Source organism: Sceloporus occidentalis, unplaced genomic scaffold (genome assembly GCF_023333645.1).
Source record: "Sceloporus occidentalis isolate IW3139 unplaced genomic scaffold, rSceOcc1.0.p SCAF_121, whole genome shotgun sequence".
Lineage (NCBI taxonomy): Eukaryota > Metazoa > Chordata > Lepidosauria > Squamata > Phrynosomatidae > Sceloporus > Sceloporus occidentalis.
In genome coordinates, this window is record NW_028317101.1 from 1571954 (window position 1) to 1589841 (window position 17888).

General features: G+C 39.7%; 2 protein-coding genes across 2 annotated transcripts in view; both read left to right on the forward strand.

The window, feature by feature from the left end:
- Positions 1-4012: 4012 nt before the first annotated feature.
- LOC149282203 (putative cation-transporting ATPase 13A4) lies at positions 4013-12364 on the forward strand. Its single transcript, XM_089498525.1, has 12 exons — positions 4013-4213; positions 4744-4773; positions 5562-5632; positions 5714-5794; positions 6853-6922; positions 7067-7201; positions 7303-7375; positions 7799-7930; positions 8557-8727; positions 11300-11457; positions 11628-11816; positions 12299-12364. The coding sequence occupies exons 1-12, from the start codon at positions 4013-4015 to the stop codon at positions 12362-12364; spliced, it is 1377 nt and encodes a 458-aa protein (XP_089354651.1).
- A 453-nt stretch (positions 12365-12817) lies between these two features.
- LOC149282204 (putative cation-transporting ATPase 13A4) overlaps positions 12818-17888 on the forward strand; it is a 76432-nt gene continuing 71361 nt past the window's right edge. The window contains exons 1-4 of the mRNA XM_089498526.1: positions 12818-12904; positions 15265-15348; positions 15779-15935; positions 16848-16965. Coding sequence (XP_089354652.1) covers positions 12818-12904; positions 15265-15348; positions 15779-15935; positions 16848-16965 — 446 coding nt within the window. The remainder of the gene's footprint in view (positions 12905-15264; positions 15349-15778; positions 15936-16847; positions 16966-17888) is intronic.

Sequence of the window (17888 nt, forward strand, 5' to 3'; positions counted from 1 at the left end):
GTTTTCTTTTGCCCTCTTATGGGCAGGGACCTCAACTCCTGTTGTATCTTTATGTGTAAGTGTAGATTTATGTATTTGTAGTAAATTGTACACTGCTCTGGTATGTGCTAACAATAAAGAATATTACTTTATAACTATCATGAATAAATGACCTATAATTCAAGACATTTTATTACTTGGCTTCTGTGTTTATTTAAACTGCATAGAAGAAATGTTTGTTGAGAGGCGAAATATGCATCCATGTTTATGGGAAGATATTCTGGATTGCAGGTCATGTGTTTATATAAAAATCTTGTTGTTTGGGTTTTTTGTTTTTTTTTTTAAATAATAATAAAAAAAAACAAAAAAACCCAGAAAATATTTTTCTGAAAATTGAGAGATAATTTCCATCAAGTTTGCTTTAATTGCGAGATATGCTCATTGATGTAAACAATTGTATTGAAACTTCTGGTTTTTAAAAGCTCAAAAATTCTTTTTGAAGCCAATGTACTTAGAAATTGTGTATGTGTATGGACATTTCTGCAGCAATTGCTGAGTGTATATGTACTTAATTACCTATTTAGTTTGCTTGTGAGTTGAACATTGTAGCTCCGTGACTTTTCTATGCTAATATGAATCACCAAAAGTGATCTGCTCCTACAAGTGGGACCCAGTTGGAGGTCCCAATTAGTTCTGTATAAGGTATAGGTAGTGCTGGGATATTTCTTGATCATCTGACAACATTGTGCAAAGCTAGTTCATCTCTTCTTGCAGGAGATGCTCACTGGGGTTGGCCCTTCATAATGCATAGTAAAGCCAGGGAGTTAAAACTCCAAGGCTAGTGAATACACAATGAGATGTGCACACAATGTGAGTAGTTGGCTCACTCACAGCCTGTATAGATTGTTGGTCTAATTTATATTGATACAAATATTAAAACAATAAAAAAAAAAAAAATACAATCAGAAAATCAATGCACAAATTCCAAAGCAGCAATCTGATTACATTAATATCCTCCTGACCTATTTACTAGGATTTGTTACTGCAGACATGTGACTCTTTTATCCAGAAAACAAAAACCAGAATGATCAAGTGAAAATGAACTAATTATGTTTCACTCATTTATAAAGAGATAATCAGTGCTGGATACTCAGGATCTGCGTTTCGGTTTGAAATGAGAAGAGAGGCTCTGTATTTGCTGTGTGAGGAAAATGCCTTTTCATTAGTGTGTTAGGCTGTATGGTGTCACAGGGTTCACTTCCAGCACCAGTCAGCATGCACACCTTGGAACCCTGCTATGTGTACCCAATAAGTAGACACAACTAACTTGCATTGAGTACAGCAAGAATGAACATTTTATTGTTGTAAAACATAGCCTCATATATCTACAGAACTGTATTAACATAGATAAACAGATACATGTATGCAACCCAACCTTTAATTCACCTGGCAGCAATCCTATTAATGGGATTAGTTAAACAATGGAGTTCCTACCTGTGCTATCTTTGTTTGACAGCCAGGCTGGAGTATCTTGGGGCCCTGTATGACAGGTCATTCTGTCACATATCTCCCCTTTAAAAAGAAGACTGAACTGGGGCCAGACCCCAACCGAGTCTGCAAACAGTTCAGTCGGGGAGCACAGCTCTGTCGCTCCTAGGGTTGTGAATGCAGGGGAGCTGGCTAGAGGCACCTGTCCCACTAACCAGTACAAGGGGGTGGCACTTGAAGACTGGGGAGTTCGGGTCCCAGTTGAGGACAACGGTCCCACTCACCAGGGAAGGGAGTGTCACGACCACCCCTACACTGGCACTCACCGCGGAAGTTTTTCCACCCAGAATACTACTACCAAAGGAGAAGCCCCTGGCAGCAGCACCCCAGGATTTAGACGATCCCAACAACAAGGAGGCCAGGTAGAGGTAGGTATATGTTATAGGAACGGAGTTGGATGAACAAGGTACAGGACAATGAAAAGTCAGGATAGCCGAGTCGGTACACAAACACGGGTAGTCATACAAGCCGGGGTCCAGGTCCAGAGAGGGAAGTCAGACAATCCGGGGTCCAGGTCCAGAGAGGGTAGTCGGACAAGCAAAATTCGGCAACAGGATCAGAATAGGCAACAGAACAAAATCGGCAGGCAAAGAGATGTCAGGCAAGTGAAGGGTCAAAAATTACCGGAAACAACTAGAGCACTACTGAACGTAAAGACCACAACAGGGTAACTGGCTAGAGCATTTCCGGATTTTTAACTCTGGCGCCAGACCCAAACCCCGCCCCTAGATGGCATCACTGCTGCAGCTCCAGCCGGCGGTCCAGACCGTGCCTCCACCTACGCGGCAACGTAACGCCCCCATCTTCGCCGCGAGGACCATAGATGTGCCGGGAGCGGGTAACTGTCTCTGAGGGTCTCTACTACGGCGGGCAGGCTGCTGCAGCATGGTAGATTGACCCCCGGAGAAAGCGTCTGCGGATGTCCCAGACCCTGGTGCCCGACGTACACAGGCATCAGCCTGTCTGTGTCTGCCGGGACCCCGATGCCCGTCGTGCACGGGCATTAGCTTGCCTGTGCTTGCCGGGACTGTGACAGGGAGGCAGGGTCCATAATCTGTGGGTAGCAGGGTCCATAATCTGTGGGTAGCAGGCTTGCTTTGTCCTCTCCAGGGGCCCCAGTGATGGACGGTTCCGTCACATATCTCCTTTTTTCTAGGGGAGACTGATGTCGGAGAAGACCCCAGACAGTTTGACTCCAAAGTCGGTCTGTAGATCTGCACCACTACTGCCAGCCACAAATTGGTACTCCCCAAAATAATTTTTCAACAAAAAAACAGTACTCCCCCAGCCGCACTCTACTTCTGCCACATAACATAACTGCCGATGGGGGGGAAAAAGGGCCAAATGTGCCTTCTCCCTGAAGTCCTCTCAGCTGCTGGGGCAAGACAGAGAGGCTGGGGTCCCTTCCATTTGGGGTTCTGGGCTGACTGCCCGGCCCTGGTGGCGACCATAGTCCAAGCCACCTGCATGGTAAAAAGGTCCCCAGGTGCTATGTTTGTATGATCCACTGCGAGGGGAGGGAAGCCACATGCATCCCCTCCTGTATACTCAATCTGCTGGGGAGGGATGTCGACTTGCCTCTCTCCCATTGCCAACACTCCTGCTGGGGTTACACGATCCATAGAAATCCCTACCTCTAGGCAACATTGCATACAATACATACCTCCACAGGCTCCCAAATTCTCGGTCCTCCTGTAAGAGTTCCGTTATCGATTCCAGGCCGCCGAAGTCATCGCCCTCTGGCAGGTAGTCATCCTTCAGCTCTGGACACCACTGTGCGGCCTGCCAACACAGGGCCTGGTATTCACAATCCACAGTCATTTCAAGGGGATGCAATTTCTCCAACTCAGTAACCAAGTCTTCTTGGGGCTGCATTCGCCAATCTAGTTGTAGCATGTGCCATTCGTTGGAGGATGGGAGGACCATTCCCCAGGCACCCTGGTCCACTCTGAGAGCCTCCATCCAGGTATTCAGGTAGCTTGCGACTCTGCTGCGCACCAACATGTCCTGTAGTGCTGGTACCATCTTTAGCTTGCTGCTGGTACTCCCCCGGGACACTTGCAAGGGGGATCCCATCACTACCACCAATGTAATGGGTTCACCAAGAGAGCTGTAGTAACTTTGTAGGTGCTTTCGGCAGTGGACAGGGGTCAGCATGGGCACCCTGACTGGTCTGCGGCTACGCAGCCCCATACACAACAAACTGTGATGTCTTTTCTGACACCTTTCTATCAAAACCAGCATTAACTCTTTCAGCCATTTGAGCTATAATAGCTCTTCTGTTGGATTTGACCACACAGGCCAGCCTTTGCTCCAATGTAATCAATGTATTATACCCCTTTTCAAAGGTCGCTTCCTTAGGAGAAATCAGTTGAGGTTTAGATCTGAACAATATTGACACCATTGTGATAACAGGATAAGAATTTCAAGCCCACGAAAAATTGTCAGTAAAATGTTAAATTGATTTTAATATATTTAGAGTCACATGTCTGTTTCACCCATTTATTCACAGGAACTGTTTGGATATCGGACTGAAAAGTGCCGGAGCAGCCTCTGTATTCTTGGGTACATATTTTCTCTTGGGGTCCTACGTCTGTACTTTTATTGGAAGCCAGAGATTGATGTTTGGTGTCACTGTGTCCCTTGTGGCTTGGAGGAAGCTGATGTTATTTTGCTCAGGACTACTGTAAGTATTTAAATCAATACTTTTCTCATATATGGTTTCCTGCCAACAAGCTGTGACTTCTGTTTATGCTTATTGCAAAACTTAAACGTACTGGAAAATCGACAGTGTCCATGTTACTGTCGCCAGCCTCAGGTTCTGTTTTATTGAGATTACCTGATTTTTGCCACAATGCATGATATGTACTTACCAACTTACAAGTTGCCTCTAGGGTGTGACACTGGTTATCAATCAATTATATTCAACCGTGTATTTTATTTTTAAGGTAAGTGGGTGTTTTGCCATTAATTTAGCTTTAAAAAGCTGTTAAAGCCATCACTGAGCTCTTCAGTCTGAAAAACAACGCGATGGATGTCTGCACCTCTTCCTTGGCTTCGCCTTACATTACTCAGTTACCCAAGTCTGTTTTATTATAGAAGTAAAATGCCAGTGATTTTCTGCCACCAATAGTCAATACTGAGTAGTTAAGTTTTTAATACTGTATGTAAGAGATATTGGAAAATTACCAAACCTTTTTTTTTTTCTTCATCTAGGATGAGTTTAAGAAATATTTTAAGAAGAAGGTAATATTAATCCATTCAAATTTGCCACAAAATTTTTCGGACCAAGGAAATACTGCAAAAAAAAAATCCAATCAAATCAACTTAATAAAACCTGTAAGTAATGCATGTGATTTGTTAATATGGCATTTTTGGCACCTAGTTAAATAATAATCATAATAAGTAAATCTTAATAGCTTTTCCATGTAGGAAACTGTTGCTTGGGAGTGTTCAAAACTCACACAACTAGTGCACATTCCACACAATGAATATTTCAAAATAACAAACGTTGACACCTCTGATTTAGTTTTTAATTTCTATGTCATTGATTTGCATTCCTTTTTAAAGACACAATTCCTCCTTTTATATATTGTCACTACCTTTTATCTGCAAAAGAACAGGTCAGTTCTTTCTGTCAAACTGATTATCAGATGGATTTACAAATCCCTACAAAGAGGGTCGGAGAAGAGAAGAAAGCACCTGTTAGTGTTACGCTCATCGATATGGGAATTAGAAATTCCATTACTCGATATTTAATTAGTAAATATTGTTCAGGAAGACGTTCGGAAAAGCATCAGCTAGGGTACAAATGCATGCAAACATGAAATTCCCCCCCTAGAAAAAAAAAATAGTTTCTATTTTTATCTGGTTTAGTTGCTACACTACTCACCTGCACTAGTCAAGTGCCCCATACGTTATAAATCCGTGTAGCTTCTTGTTATCTTGTACATTTTTTATCGTATTACAGTACATACAAATTAGTCATAGACTAAGCAAACTAAAACCTAAGTCCTTTTATAAAATTCTTACAGGTACGATGCATCACAGTACAAAAAACACGTTACGTCTGGAATACAGTTGATGGCATGTTTAAAAAAATTGGGTGAGTTACTGAGTTTTACATGTGACATAGGTGAGCTAGTTATATATATCAGCAAAAGCTAACTCATGTCTTCCTTTTAAGGGTCCTAGACGACAATCATTCATGTTCAGATATTCATAAATTATTTGGTTCTGGATTAAGTAGAGAAGAACGATCAAACAGGTACTAGAAAAAAAAGGTACTGTAAATTGGATTGAACAGGACATAAAACTAGAGGGTCAGAGGTTTATGTGAAATAAGAAGAATGAATGGAACAGTCTAATGGGAGCTGATACAGTAAGAGAATTCAAACATGTATGGGACAGGCACATGGCTATTTTGAATGTAAGACAAAACTAAGGAATTCATCTTTACATCAGGATAAATAGGCTGACTAGATGGGCCGAATGGTTCTTCTCTGCCTCAAATACTATGCTTCTATGGATTATTGTACAGCTACAAAGACATCAAACAGGCATTAGTATACTGAATGTAATCCATGGCTGCGTGGAACTTTGTTTATTGTGTAGACCCTTTTTTCCCTTACATTACATTCAAGGAGTGTACGGATTACTAAAGTTGGTGACTGCATGGCAGAATTAAAAGACTTTTGTATGCATGCTATAATGTAGTGAGGGTCATGTGGAGAAGCCAGTGGCGTGCGGATCTTAAAAGATGGAGGATGAATGGTTTCTTCAGGATGCAGGTTGATAATATTAGGATGGTAGGTTGTAAGCATCTTTGAACAGAGGGGTTTCCAGATAACAAAGTCAGAGTAAGAAGGGCATATTATGCTGAATGGGCCAGGAAATTCCACAGAAATTGGATTTGCCCTAATCCTGGAGGGCTGAGGTGTTGTTAATGCTAGATGAAGTCATATGAAGGACCAAGAGAGTGGTCAGGGGAAAGTATCTAGAGGTAAGATCAGAAATATTGTGGAGTTCGATATTGTTAAAGGCTCTGTAAGTCTGCATCAGGAGTTTAAATGTAATTAATTATGGAGGACTAGCACAGTAGAACAGCAGGTGAAGAGCAATGGTATCAGAAACTTAGTCTTGCAGAGGTGTTAAGTATAGAAGTAGGTTGCAATGATCCAGGCCGGATATCACAATGTATTTGTATTTTAGTAATTTTCTGTGTGGTGAAAAGGAGCATTTGAGAGAGATTTCACAGGTGGGATATTATGTATGTTTGTTAAGGGTAATCTCATAAAAAAATTTGTGAAAATATTTTTGGTACAGGCAGCAATTATGTGGGCCGAATACAATTGAAGTAGAAATCACTCCGATATGGAAGCTTCTATTTAAGGAAGTAAGAATTTTATAAAATTTTTACTTAATAATCTGTTACTGTATTTTTCCTTTTCCATAAATGTTTTCTTTTCTTCTTTTTATAAAAACAAAAATATAAGTAGTGACCAAGTAGATATGAGTGTTTGTAATTTATTTAAAACAGATATTGAATCCAATATATATTTTTGAAGTCTACTCCTTAAGTACTTGGCTGGCAACTGGATATGTTGAGTATTCAATGGCGATTATATGCATGACACTTCTGTCTATTCTTGCCACAATTTACATGTTAAGGGAGGTAAGTGTTTTTTTTTCCTTTTTTCAAATTTGCATGTTTGGGTTGGTACTGTTAAATTTCTAACCTTAAATCTATTTTGTATTTATCTTTCAAATCTTTAGCAATCTGTAAAACTGCACAGCATGGTTGAATCCCACAATAATGTTATGGTCACTGTGCTTCACAAAAATGGAGGTAAGAACGACACTTATGTCGATACATTGAAGGGGTCATCCCTCTGTATGTATTCTGTTTTTGACCTAAATGGAAATTTAATGTTATTGAACAGCTGAAGTTAGTGCATACTTCTGTCAAGGAGCAAAAAAACCCTCAATTTTGCTGAGTATTTGCTGAGTGATATTTTAACAACCATCTTGTGTATGCTCAATAATAAACCATTGATTAGGGCTGGTTTATATGGGGTCACACCTGCACCAAGAAACCTTGGGGAACCCAAGACCTGGGAATTACAGAAACTGCATGGACCTGCGTTAGGACCCTGCTTAGTGCAGCACTTCTGTAAAATAGTTGTAAAGTGAATCAACCAACCCTGGTGCAAATAATCATGCTTGCATTTTGCGTTAGTTTTTTTTAATATATATATTTATCTTTTTTTAGCCATGGAAGAAGTAGCATCAGAACACTTGGTCCCAGGGGATGTGATCATTTTAACACAGAAGAAGATGTATTTACCTTGCGATGCCATATTGATAACTGGGGGGTGTGTTATAAATGAAGCAATGCTAACAGGTACAATAGTAGTAGTAATAAAATTAATGACTGCACTTCTTTTTTTTTTTATTTAAGCCATAAATAATAACTTTTGCCCACTTAGGAGGAAGTATGGGTGTCTTTTTTTTTTTTTTTTTTTTTTTTTTTTAACATCCACAGGAATCTTTGATTTGGCTGTGATCTAAGGGATAGACAAACCTATAGTGGTCTGTGTTCAGGGCCATAACTAGAAACCACAGGGCCCTGGTGTGAAAATTCCCCTGAGCCCCCCCAACTGCTGGAATGGGCCATCATTGGCCTCCGAAAAACTTGTCTGTGCCTTCTTTGCCCCTTTCTCCCCCTTTCCAACATACACTCTGGCACATATATGCAGACATGCTTACACAAATTACAAACATTTACTCATACTCACTAACACACACGCACACAATTAGACACCCATGCTCACACGGGCAATGTGACCCCCGATATATTCCTGTGTCTCTTTCTATAGTGCATATATTATTGCCATGCAAATTATTTAAACTATAATTCTTATTAACTTTAGATTTGTGTTATGTTTAATAAATAAACAGCTTTTTTGCCTTTAAATTATGTAAACCTATTCTCTCTTTTACCGGTGGCTATAATGTGATGCTGTTTAGGTGAAAGTATTCCTGTAACAAAGGCTCCACTACCCCATGATGACAACTCCATTCCTTGGAAAACACACATAGGGGAAAACTACAGGGGACACGTATTGTTTTGTGGAACAGAAATCATCAAGACAAAGCCAACTGTTGATGGACTAGTGAAAGCGGTGGTACTTCAGACAGGTGATATGTCATCTATGACCTTACTGGTTTATATTTTTTACATTTATGACTGTATGTGATTAAAATTTTTAAAGGACTTTTACAAGACACTGCAGCTAAAATTCAAGTTGCGGTATAATTCAACATCAATTTGTAACATTCACAAACGTGTAAAGTTTCCAAACTTAACAATTGTATAGCTAGATGTCAGCAAGAGGAAGAAATGAACTTTCACTTTGCATATTGTTAGAAGCGATTTCTGGCATTACAGTGATGCCCATGTTAGAAAGCGGTACCAGTAAAAGCCCAGCTGTTACACACTCACCATTTCTATAATATTTCAACCTCTACAGGATTGAATGAGCATCCTAGGAGCAAAAACAATTTATACTCGTTGTACATCTCATAAATAGTTAGGTGGGGAAATATTTGGACAGCGACGCAAGTTTTTGTTATTTTGGCTGTTTACCAAAATAAATTCAAGTTACAGTTAAATAGTGAGTGCAGTCTCTCATTTTTAATTTGAGGGCATTCACATCCAAATTAGAGGAAGGGATAAGGAATTACAGCTCCCCCCTTTGTAATGGACTAGAAGTAATTGGACAATTGACTGAAAAGCTATTTCATGGACAGGTGTGGGATATTCCTTCATATTTGGAAGCTGTTGCTGTGAACCCACAAAGGTCAAAGGAGCTCTAAATGCAAAGATAAAAATCCATCAGAGAGATAGCAGGAACATTAGGAGTGGCCAAATCAACTTCTTGGCCTTTTGGAGAGGATCAAGTGAGTCCCTGTGAGAGAGAGAGAATGCTTGGTCTTCTGGCCTTAGAGCTGGGAATAGCATCATAGAGCCCAAGCCTGTTATAGTGTGCCCTGGCATGGATCTGCTGGGGCACTCGGCACTGTGCGGGGGCACACTTTTTTTTTTTTTTCTTCTCTCAACTTCCACGGGTTCATAAGCACACTATACTCGCCTTGGATCCCCTCTTGATGCACCTTTTTTATATACTCAGCCTTAGATTGCCCTGGCCTAAGGCTGGTGGTGGTGGTGGGGGGATTCTTTTTATCCTACCAGCCAGTGATACATTCACTGGCACTTATTTTTGCACCAGCACTTTTCAGTTTTTTCGGTTTCCAGCGTACAAATGATTTCAGGTATTGGACTTAAGTCAAGCACCATTGGGTCACCAGAAGTCACAGTGGAACTGGGTCCCTGAAGACTCCTTTATTTCCCATGTCCTTTATTTTTGGGGGTGAGTGTCCGTGTCTTCTGGCCCCCACTCCTCCTTTAAAGACTTGCTTGTTTTGTAGTGGACGTGAAGAATTCAGTGGGTCTCCTCTCAGAGAGATCCAGGAAGATCCGGCCCACCCTAAGCTTCTGCCTGGGTGGGAAGGAAGGGGCTGCATATCCCTTTGGAGAGTGTAGACCCAGAAGTCTGGGTACTTGACTCCACTGTGGCCTCCACAGTTAGGATCACTGGATCACCTCTTCACCTTGATTTTGCGCACGCAAGTAGAGAAAGAAGAGCTCTCCAAAAAAAACAAAAAACTAAGATCAACCTGTACTAGAATGATGGGGGGGGGTTATGGATAATGCTCATTTTGCCTGACATTCTTTGAACCATTAAAATGAAATGCAAATTAACTATTTTATGCAAAGTTTATTGAAAACGGCATACTTTTCATTTTGTGACTTGGATGACAAATCTAAACGGGTGTTAAATCACTCTGCCTTTAATATAAAAAAAACAGATCTATATTTGGGCAACTTATCTGTGGCGCCTTATCAGTCGGGAACGCGGGCCGCAATTGGTCCTCGGGCCGGACTTTGAACATGCCTGGTCTAGCCATACAGGAAACACACAAGTGAGAAGAAAATGGGGTATTTACGAAATACCATTCACTCTTTAAATAGATATAAAACCTACATCTGAGGCTTATTAATTACCATACCTATAGACTCTGGGGCAGATCCTGAGAATTCCCAGGATTGCTTATATAAAGAGCCCTCTCCATCTGCAATGACTTGTTATTCAGATTGTATTTTAATGGCCTTTTTTAAGGGAAAAACTGTGCCCATTTATCCACAAGAGGGTGCTAGGGTATATTCCAAATAATAAATACAATAAATAACTGTATAAGTATACAAAAATGAATAAATCTTTAGACCGATAAAGTGCTTTTTTTTACCCAATTTACTTAAGTCAAACCGTTATTCTTTATATAGTCAAAATGTTCATTAAAACATTCGGTGGAGGAGTGTCAAAAGCGCCTCCACTGAATGTTTTAATGAACTTTTTGATTACATATTTATTCATTCATATTAATTCTGTATTCTTATACATTTTTAATTATTTATTTGGGATATAACCTAGCACACTCTTGGATAAGAGGCACTAGTGTGCTTCTGTTTTTCACATAAATACATATAATATTTTTGAGAAGGTAATGGATGCCTCTTAAGTCTAAGCAGCTTTGTATATATACATTTCTTACTCTATCCCATAAAATTCTGGTGATTCTTTCATCTATAAAACATTGTTATTCTTACAAAAAATTTAAAATTTTACGAAAAAACATTTTTTCCCGATAGGGTTCAACACTGCAAAGGGTGACCTTGTGCGTTCCATTCTGTATCCCAAACCAGTAAATTTTAAGCTCCACCGTGACGTCTTCAGGGTCATTTTGGTTCTTGCAGGAATTTCAGTTGTTGGAGTTTTATACACAACTATCATTTTCTCACTGAAAGATGTAAGTACTGTTAATATTTCACTGTCACACTCTCTCTATTTCTCCCTCTATATGTGCTGTAAATTTCACTGAATAATAGATCAGCCAACTTGTAATTATGTGCATGGAGTTTGGTCAATAAACATCTTTGTATTCTTATATGCTTATACATTTTCCCACAATATACCTAGGCTACAGCAAGTCATTTAGTGCTAATGGCACTTATTATGGCAACATCAGCTGTTCCTGTCTCTCTTCCACCGGCGTTGACCATTTGTACCCTCTACTCCCAAACAAGACTTAAGAAACACGGAATTTTCTGCATCAGCCCACAGCGGATCAGTCTGTGCGGACAGATAAACCTTTTCTGCTTTGACAAAGTATGTAGCCCTATATATAAATAACAATTTACATTTTGCAGAGTACCATGGGAAAGGATTTTTGAAATAGCTGACAACTGTTTTTGCGTGCGAATATTGATTCCGAGATGTCGGTATGATTAAGAAAAAAAAGAAACTGGTAATTAATCTATCATATATATATATATATATATATATATATATATATATATATATATATATATACAGTAAAATGAGAAGGTGACTGATGTCACATCAGAGAAAAAAAACATTTTTGCAAGAATAACACCATCCTACGAAATGCAAATAGAAACTTTGCTGGTTCATATTGAGAAGATGAAGCTATGTAGCTTCTTGTTTTGTGATGGGTGGACATGGAAGTATTCCTTCTAGTACTGTATTTAGTTTGTACTGTCCATTACTAATTCCAAGGGAAAAATAAGTTTCACAGTGGTTATTTTTTTTTTTTTTTTTCACTGACTAGTTTTTGTTTTTTAATCCAGACAGGTACTTTAACAGAGGACGGACTACATTTAACAGGGGTTATTCCTTCTGGTTCAAATGGGTAAATATTTTTTTATTTTGAACATCCTCTCAATCAGAAGACAATTTCTGTCTGGGCTGTGAATTCTTTGGTTTACGCTATGCCCGTTGTAAAACATGTTACCTCTATTTTATTTTTGCAAAATCCAGCCAACAAATAGCTTCACAAGGCATCAGGGGCCTTTGTATCTAGAAGTTCCTCAAATGTGTTTGTCGCAAAATGTATTGCTTAACTGAGTCTTAACAAAGTTTTAATTTTAGGATTAGGTAACTATACTTAAAATGCCAAGTATTACACTGGCTAAAGTTCACTATAATATTACTCAAGCTACTCCATGATCATAATAGTGATCAGAAAAATATTGGCTGCTTGACTGCATGTGTTATAAATACCTCCAATGAATTTCAGTTTTAGTTTTCAGGAAATATGCGCGTTAAACTTGGTCTGTAATTTACCCTGGTGTCCTTTACTTGGAGCTATGGCCAGTTGTCATTCTCTGGTGTTACTGGATAGAAAATTGCATGGCGATCCATTGGACTTAAAGATGTTTGAAGCAACTGGATGGGTAATGTTTAATATTTGTGTCACATACAACAGCCTTCATGCGGTGACATATTCATGCATTGTCAAATTAGGCCTCAGTTTCTGAACTGCTGAGGGGACCGTGAGACCCAAAGTTACTTTCAGTGAGACTGAATGGAGAGGTGCCATTTACAGTAAACTCAGATGATTGTAGAAGCCACAGGTTTAACAGTAGTAGACAACTCACTAAAATGCTTTGTTTTTATTAGGACTCACAAGGTTCTAAGCTAAGAGGACCATCCAATGGGGATGAGTTGTTCCTTTAACTATTTTTGTTACTATCTTGGAAGGAAAATACCCATCTCACGGGTATTCTCAAGCCATGTCTCACTATTCAGTGATTTTTCCTTCTAGGCCAATCTTTACATTGTGGAAAGCGAACACATCTGTAGGGCTGCAACTAACGATTATTTTAATAATCGATTAGTTGGTCGATTATTTTTTCGATTAATCGGATAAAAAAATTAATTTTTTTTTCAATTTAAAATAATGTAATAAAAAAACGTACAATTTACACTTTCATCTCTTTATTGCAATGGCCTCTCTCTATTCACCTTCTTATTTTACTGACATAATAATAAAAGCTACAAGAACCCAAACACAGTGTTTCTCAAACTAGGTTTAAATACAAAGTTATTAGTAAATATTAATTCATATGTTAACTATTTTTCATATTTAATAAAAACTATGAGAAAAGCCTTGTTTAAATTTTTTTTATTTACCAAACTGCCCCCGGTTATGCACATCTGACCCCCAGCTTGCCACTGTGCCCCCATATATGCCTTATACCTCTTATATGCCAGTGATATGCAACTGAGCCCCCTGATATACCTTTTACCCCCAGATATGTTTTATGCCCCCCGATATGCCTAATATCGATATGCCTTATACCGCCTATATGCCCTGAAATTCATAATACCCCCCATACACCACTATAACTCACCCATACACCACTCTGGCTCCTCCCCCTCCCATATACCACTCTGGCTCCTCCCCCCTCCCATACACCACTCTGGCTCCTCCCCCCTCCCATACTCCACTCTGCCTCCTCCCATACTCCACTCTGCCTCCTCCCCCCTCCCATACTCCACTCTGCCTCCTCCCCCTACCATATACCACTTTGCCCCTCCCATACTCCACTCTGGCCCCTCCCCCTCCCATACATCACTTTGCCTCCTCCCACCTCCCATACTCCACTCTGCCTCCTCCCCCCTCCCATACTCCACTCTGCCTCCTGTCAGCCACAGAGGTTCACAAGACACCAGGGAGCCGGGTAGAGAGGCAGAGTGCCGTATGGGAGGGGGAGGAGCCAGAGTGGTGTATAGGAGGGTGGCTCCCATACACCCCTCTGACTCCTCCCCCCTCCCATACACCGCTCTGCCTCTCTACCCGGCTCTGTTACTGACAGGAACTTTCACTGCAGCTTCATAGAAGCCTCAGCGTAAGTGAAGGTGAGTAACGGAGGCTGTCTGTGCGATGCAGACCCCCACCGGCTGACAGAGAGGATGATTCTCTGTCAGCCGGTGGGGGTCTGTACGATGCGCACAGACAGCCTCCGATACTGCCCTTCACTTACGCTGAGGCTTCTATGAAGTCAGTAACGGAGCCGGGTAGAGAGGCAGAGTGATGTATGGGAGGGGGGAGGAGTCAGAGGGGTGTATGGGAGGGGGAGAGAGACGGAAGTGAGAGACCGGCCGACAGTGAGGGGAATCCAGGTCCCCTGCAGCGTTGCGGGGGATCTGGATTCTAGTGTTATAATCCGATCTCTGTTTGAGGTCAGATTATAATTTTTATAATCGATAAAAATCGATTCAATTAATCGATAATGAAAATCGTTGATAAAGATTTTCATTATCGATTTTATCGATTAGTTGTTTTAGCCCTACACATCTGTCTCACTTTCTATCACTAACAGGGAGAGTGGGAAAAACGTAAAGCCTGGGAATCTGGTTTTGACTTTTTTTTTTATTATATAGAATTGCGTTCACTGCCCCATCATATTTCAAGGTTTTGGTCTTGAAATACCAAATCCTGGCAACTCGTCCACTTCTATACTGTTTGCTTCCATTATATGTTATGTAATAGTGAATGGCAGCTTCCCCATAAACATTTGTTCTCAAAAGAGGATTCCAAAAAACAGCAACAAGGACCAGATGTTACTATGTTTGTTGCTTTTTAATGTATAATTTGATACTCTGAGGCAGATTACTGTAATCTAGTTTTATATGATCAGTCATCGGTGTTTTCTCAGTAAAATATGCTACAGTAAATTCACTGCCTACAAATACTGGGTCACCCTATGACACTATGCTATAAATTTTTAAAAAAACCTATGTTTAACAGGAACTTGAAGACTTTCAAGACCGAAAGGAAGATGGGAAATCTTGCCCTGCTACCTTTGTAAAACCAGGGTCAAGGGCACAATGGGTAAATTAAAGAAGCTGATCCATGTGTAGTATTTATTATTTGCTCAAAATGTTTAAAAGCCCTTACAAGACAAAGACATTTAGTCTTTCAGTGACCTTGGATCGTCACAGTATGAATTAAATAACCTTTTACATGATCGTAGAATTATCCCTGGCAAGTGCTTGGGCATTCTAAAGAAATAAGAATGATGCTTGTAATGTAATTAGTAGTTATTTGGAACACTGCTATTTAATTAATCTGTGATGATGTATTTCATTAACAATCATTCGAAATGAACATTTTGAAGATTGCCATTGTCGACCAGTGGTAAAATTATACCAAAACAAAGTTCAACAGAAAGTTTTAAGAGTTGTGTTTCCATGGAGAAATAGGATAACTGAAAAAAGCAAAGAAAGATGTAATATTAAATTAAACTTTTTTTCCCTCAAAGGTCTCGGTAAATGGAATAACCATCCTGCATCAGTTTCCTTTTTCCTCTAGTCTGCAACGAATGTCTGTTATAACTCAAGTTTTAGGAGAAGAGAAATTCACTGTGTATTTAAAGGGAGCACCGGAGATGATCATCCAGTTTTGTAGACAAGAGACAGGTATTATGATGAACTAGTTAACTAACTCAATGATGAACTACTAAAACAATTATATATCTTGCCATACTCTTTAACATCCTCACATGAGGTCCAGAATGCATGGGGCATTGTGCTTTATATTTTCATGCATGCATATGTGCTCTGTATTGGCACATCAACACCCTACTCAGTCTGGGTGCCAGCTGCTTCTAGGCTCCGACATTGTGATTATTGTCTGTACCAGTGGTTGTACAGGACTCCACTTCTTGACTATGCCACTTTTGAGGGGCCCAGGGCACAGGGCAGGAGTAGTGAGACATTAAGGTAAGTCTGGCAAAGGGAATCTGCCTTGTTTGCATTAGGTTAAAGATGGCCCTACTCCTAAGAGTGAAACTTTAAAGACACGTAACCTTTGTGTTATGTTTTTGGCTTTAAACCCATTTATCTGACCGTTCAATGAGAGAGGGAGAGTTTTATATGGTTTTCTTAGTTTTCTTTTTAGTTGGTTTCTGTTTTCTTTTTAAATAAATGCCTGAAACCTTAACAGGTCTTGAATCTCCTGATTGGCCTCCAACCCATGCAGTGTCCAGTAGTTCCAACAATGAGTAATAAATATATATATAAAATGGCCCTAAAATAGGTTCATTGTGTGTGTTTGTGTTTTGCAACAGAACAAAATAACAAATGCTGCATATATGTACTATATATATATATATATATATATATATATAATTATTATTCGGAATGGAATTTTACTTTGTCTCAGATCCTTCATTACTCTTTCAACTGTGCCCTGTTAAGCTGTGATCTAAAAAAGTTAGATCTGAAACTCTTATTAGGAGATGTGTAGCATGGGCTTTTCAACCAATAATCATTTTCATTTGTGGTTGAGATAAATCTGAAATGTATTTTGTGTATTTCCTTTCCAAACAGTGCCATCCGATTTTGTAAACACTCTTGACAATTATACAGTCCAAGGTTTCAGAGTCATCGGCTTGGCATTTAAGCACATAGAACTACACAGGGAACTAGAGATGGAAAAACTAAGAAGGTAAGTAAATCTAATTTTAAATTTAAACTGAACCTTGCTGTATTCTGGCATCATGCTTAAATTAAAAATGCCGAAAGCAGAGATTAGGTGTTTAGTTTTGCAGAGAATATGCATTCTTTGAAAGGCCTTGAAATACAACCAAGGCAATAAATGCAGTGTTAATGCACAGTGCTAAGAGGAAGCAGGAGTGGGCTACAGACACTATTTATCACAAACAGAAGAGGTAATCGGAAGGACAATGGAGAAAGGCTATAGTGTACTGAGAGCAGCAGTAGAGATTTTTCCATTCAACCTGGAGTTTGGTTTTATTCACCGCGAGTGGCAGTGGTGACTTCCAAGTTGTGGCAGTTGCAGTCACTGTTCTGGAAAATTGCATTTTGTTGGTTGTATGATGCCCATAGGCAGGATATTGTGTGGCCCTCCAGACCATCATCGTTGAGCACAGGGACTAACTCCTGTGTATAGGAGGAATTTCTAGAGTTTTTAAAGTATTTGTATTTTCTTGGTTGATATTAATAGTTTTGACCATGGATCTGGAACAGATGATTGGCGTGATTGGTTTGATATGTTTCAGTTTAAAATGTTGAAGTTTATTCCCTTTGTAGATGCACTGGAACTGTTCAGTGTAGTGTTTCCCAGCAAGTAGGTTGCATTCTGGTGTGACATTAGCATAGTTATGAATAACAATTATGCACCACACCTGCCATGTTTTAATTGTTGGTTGCAGCATGACCTCTTCCCCCATCAATTGAAACAAATATACTACCATCCTTTAATTGTGGGTCAAAGTCATTCTGTGAAAAGCTTTGGGAGATTAAAGTGGCAGCTATAGACAAAGGACTTTTAGTAAACTTGCGTTTCTCTGTATGTTGGGTCACCTAAGTCTAGAGCTACCTACCGTCTGTCGTTGCAGTTTCAAAATG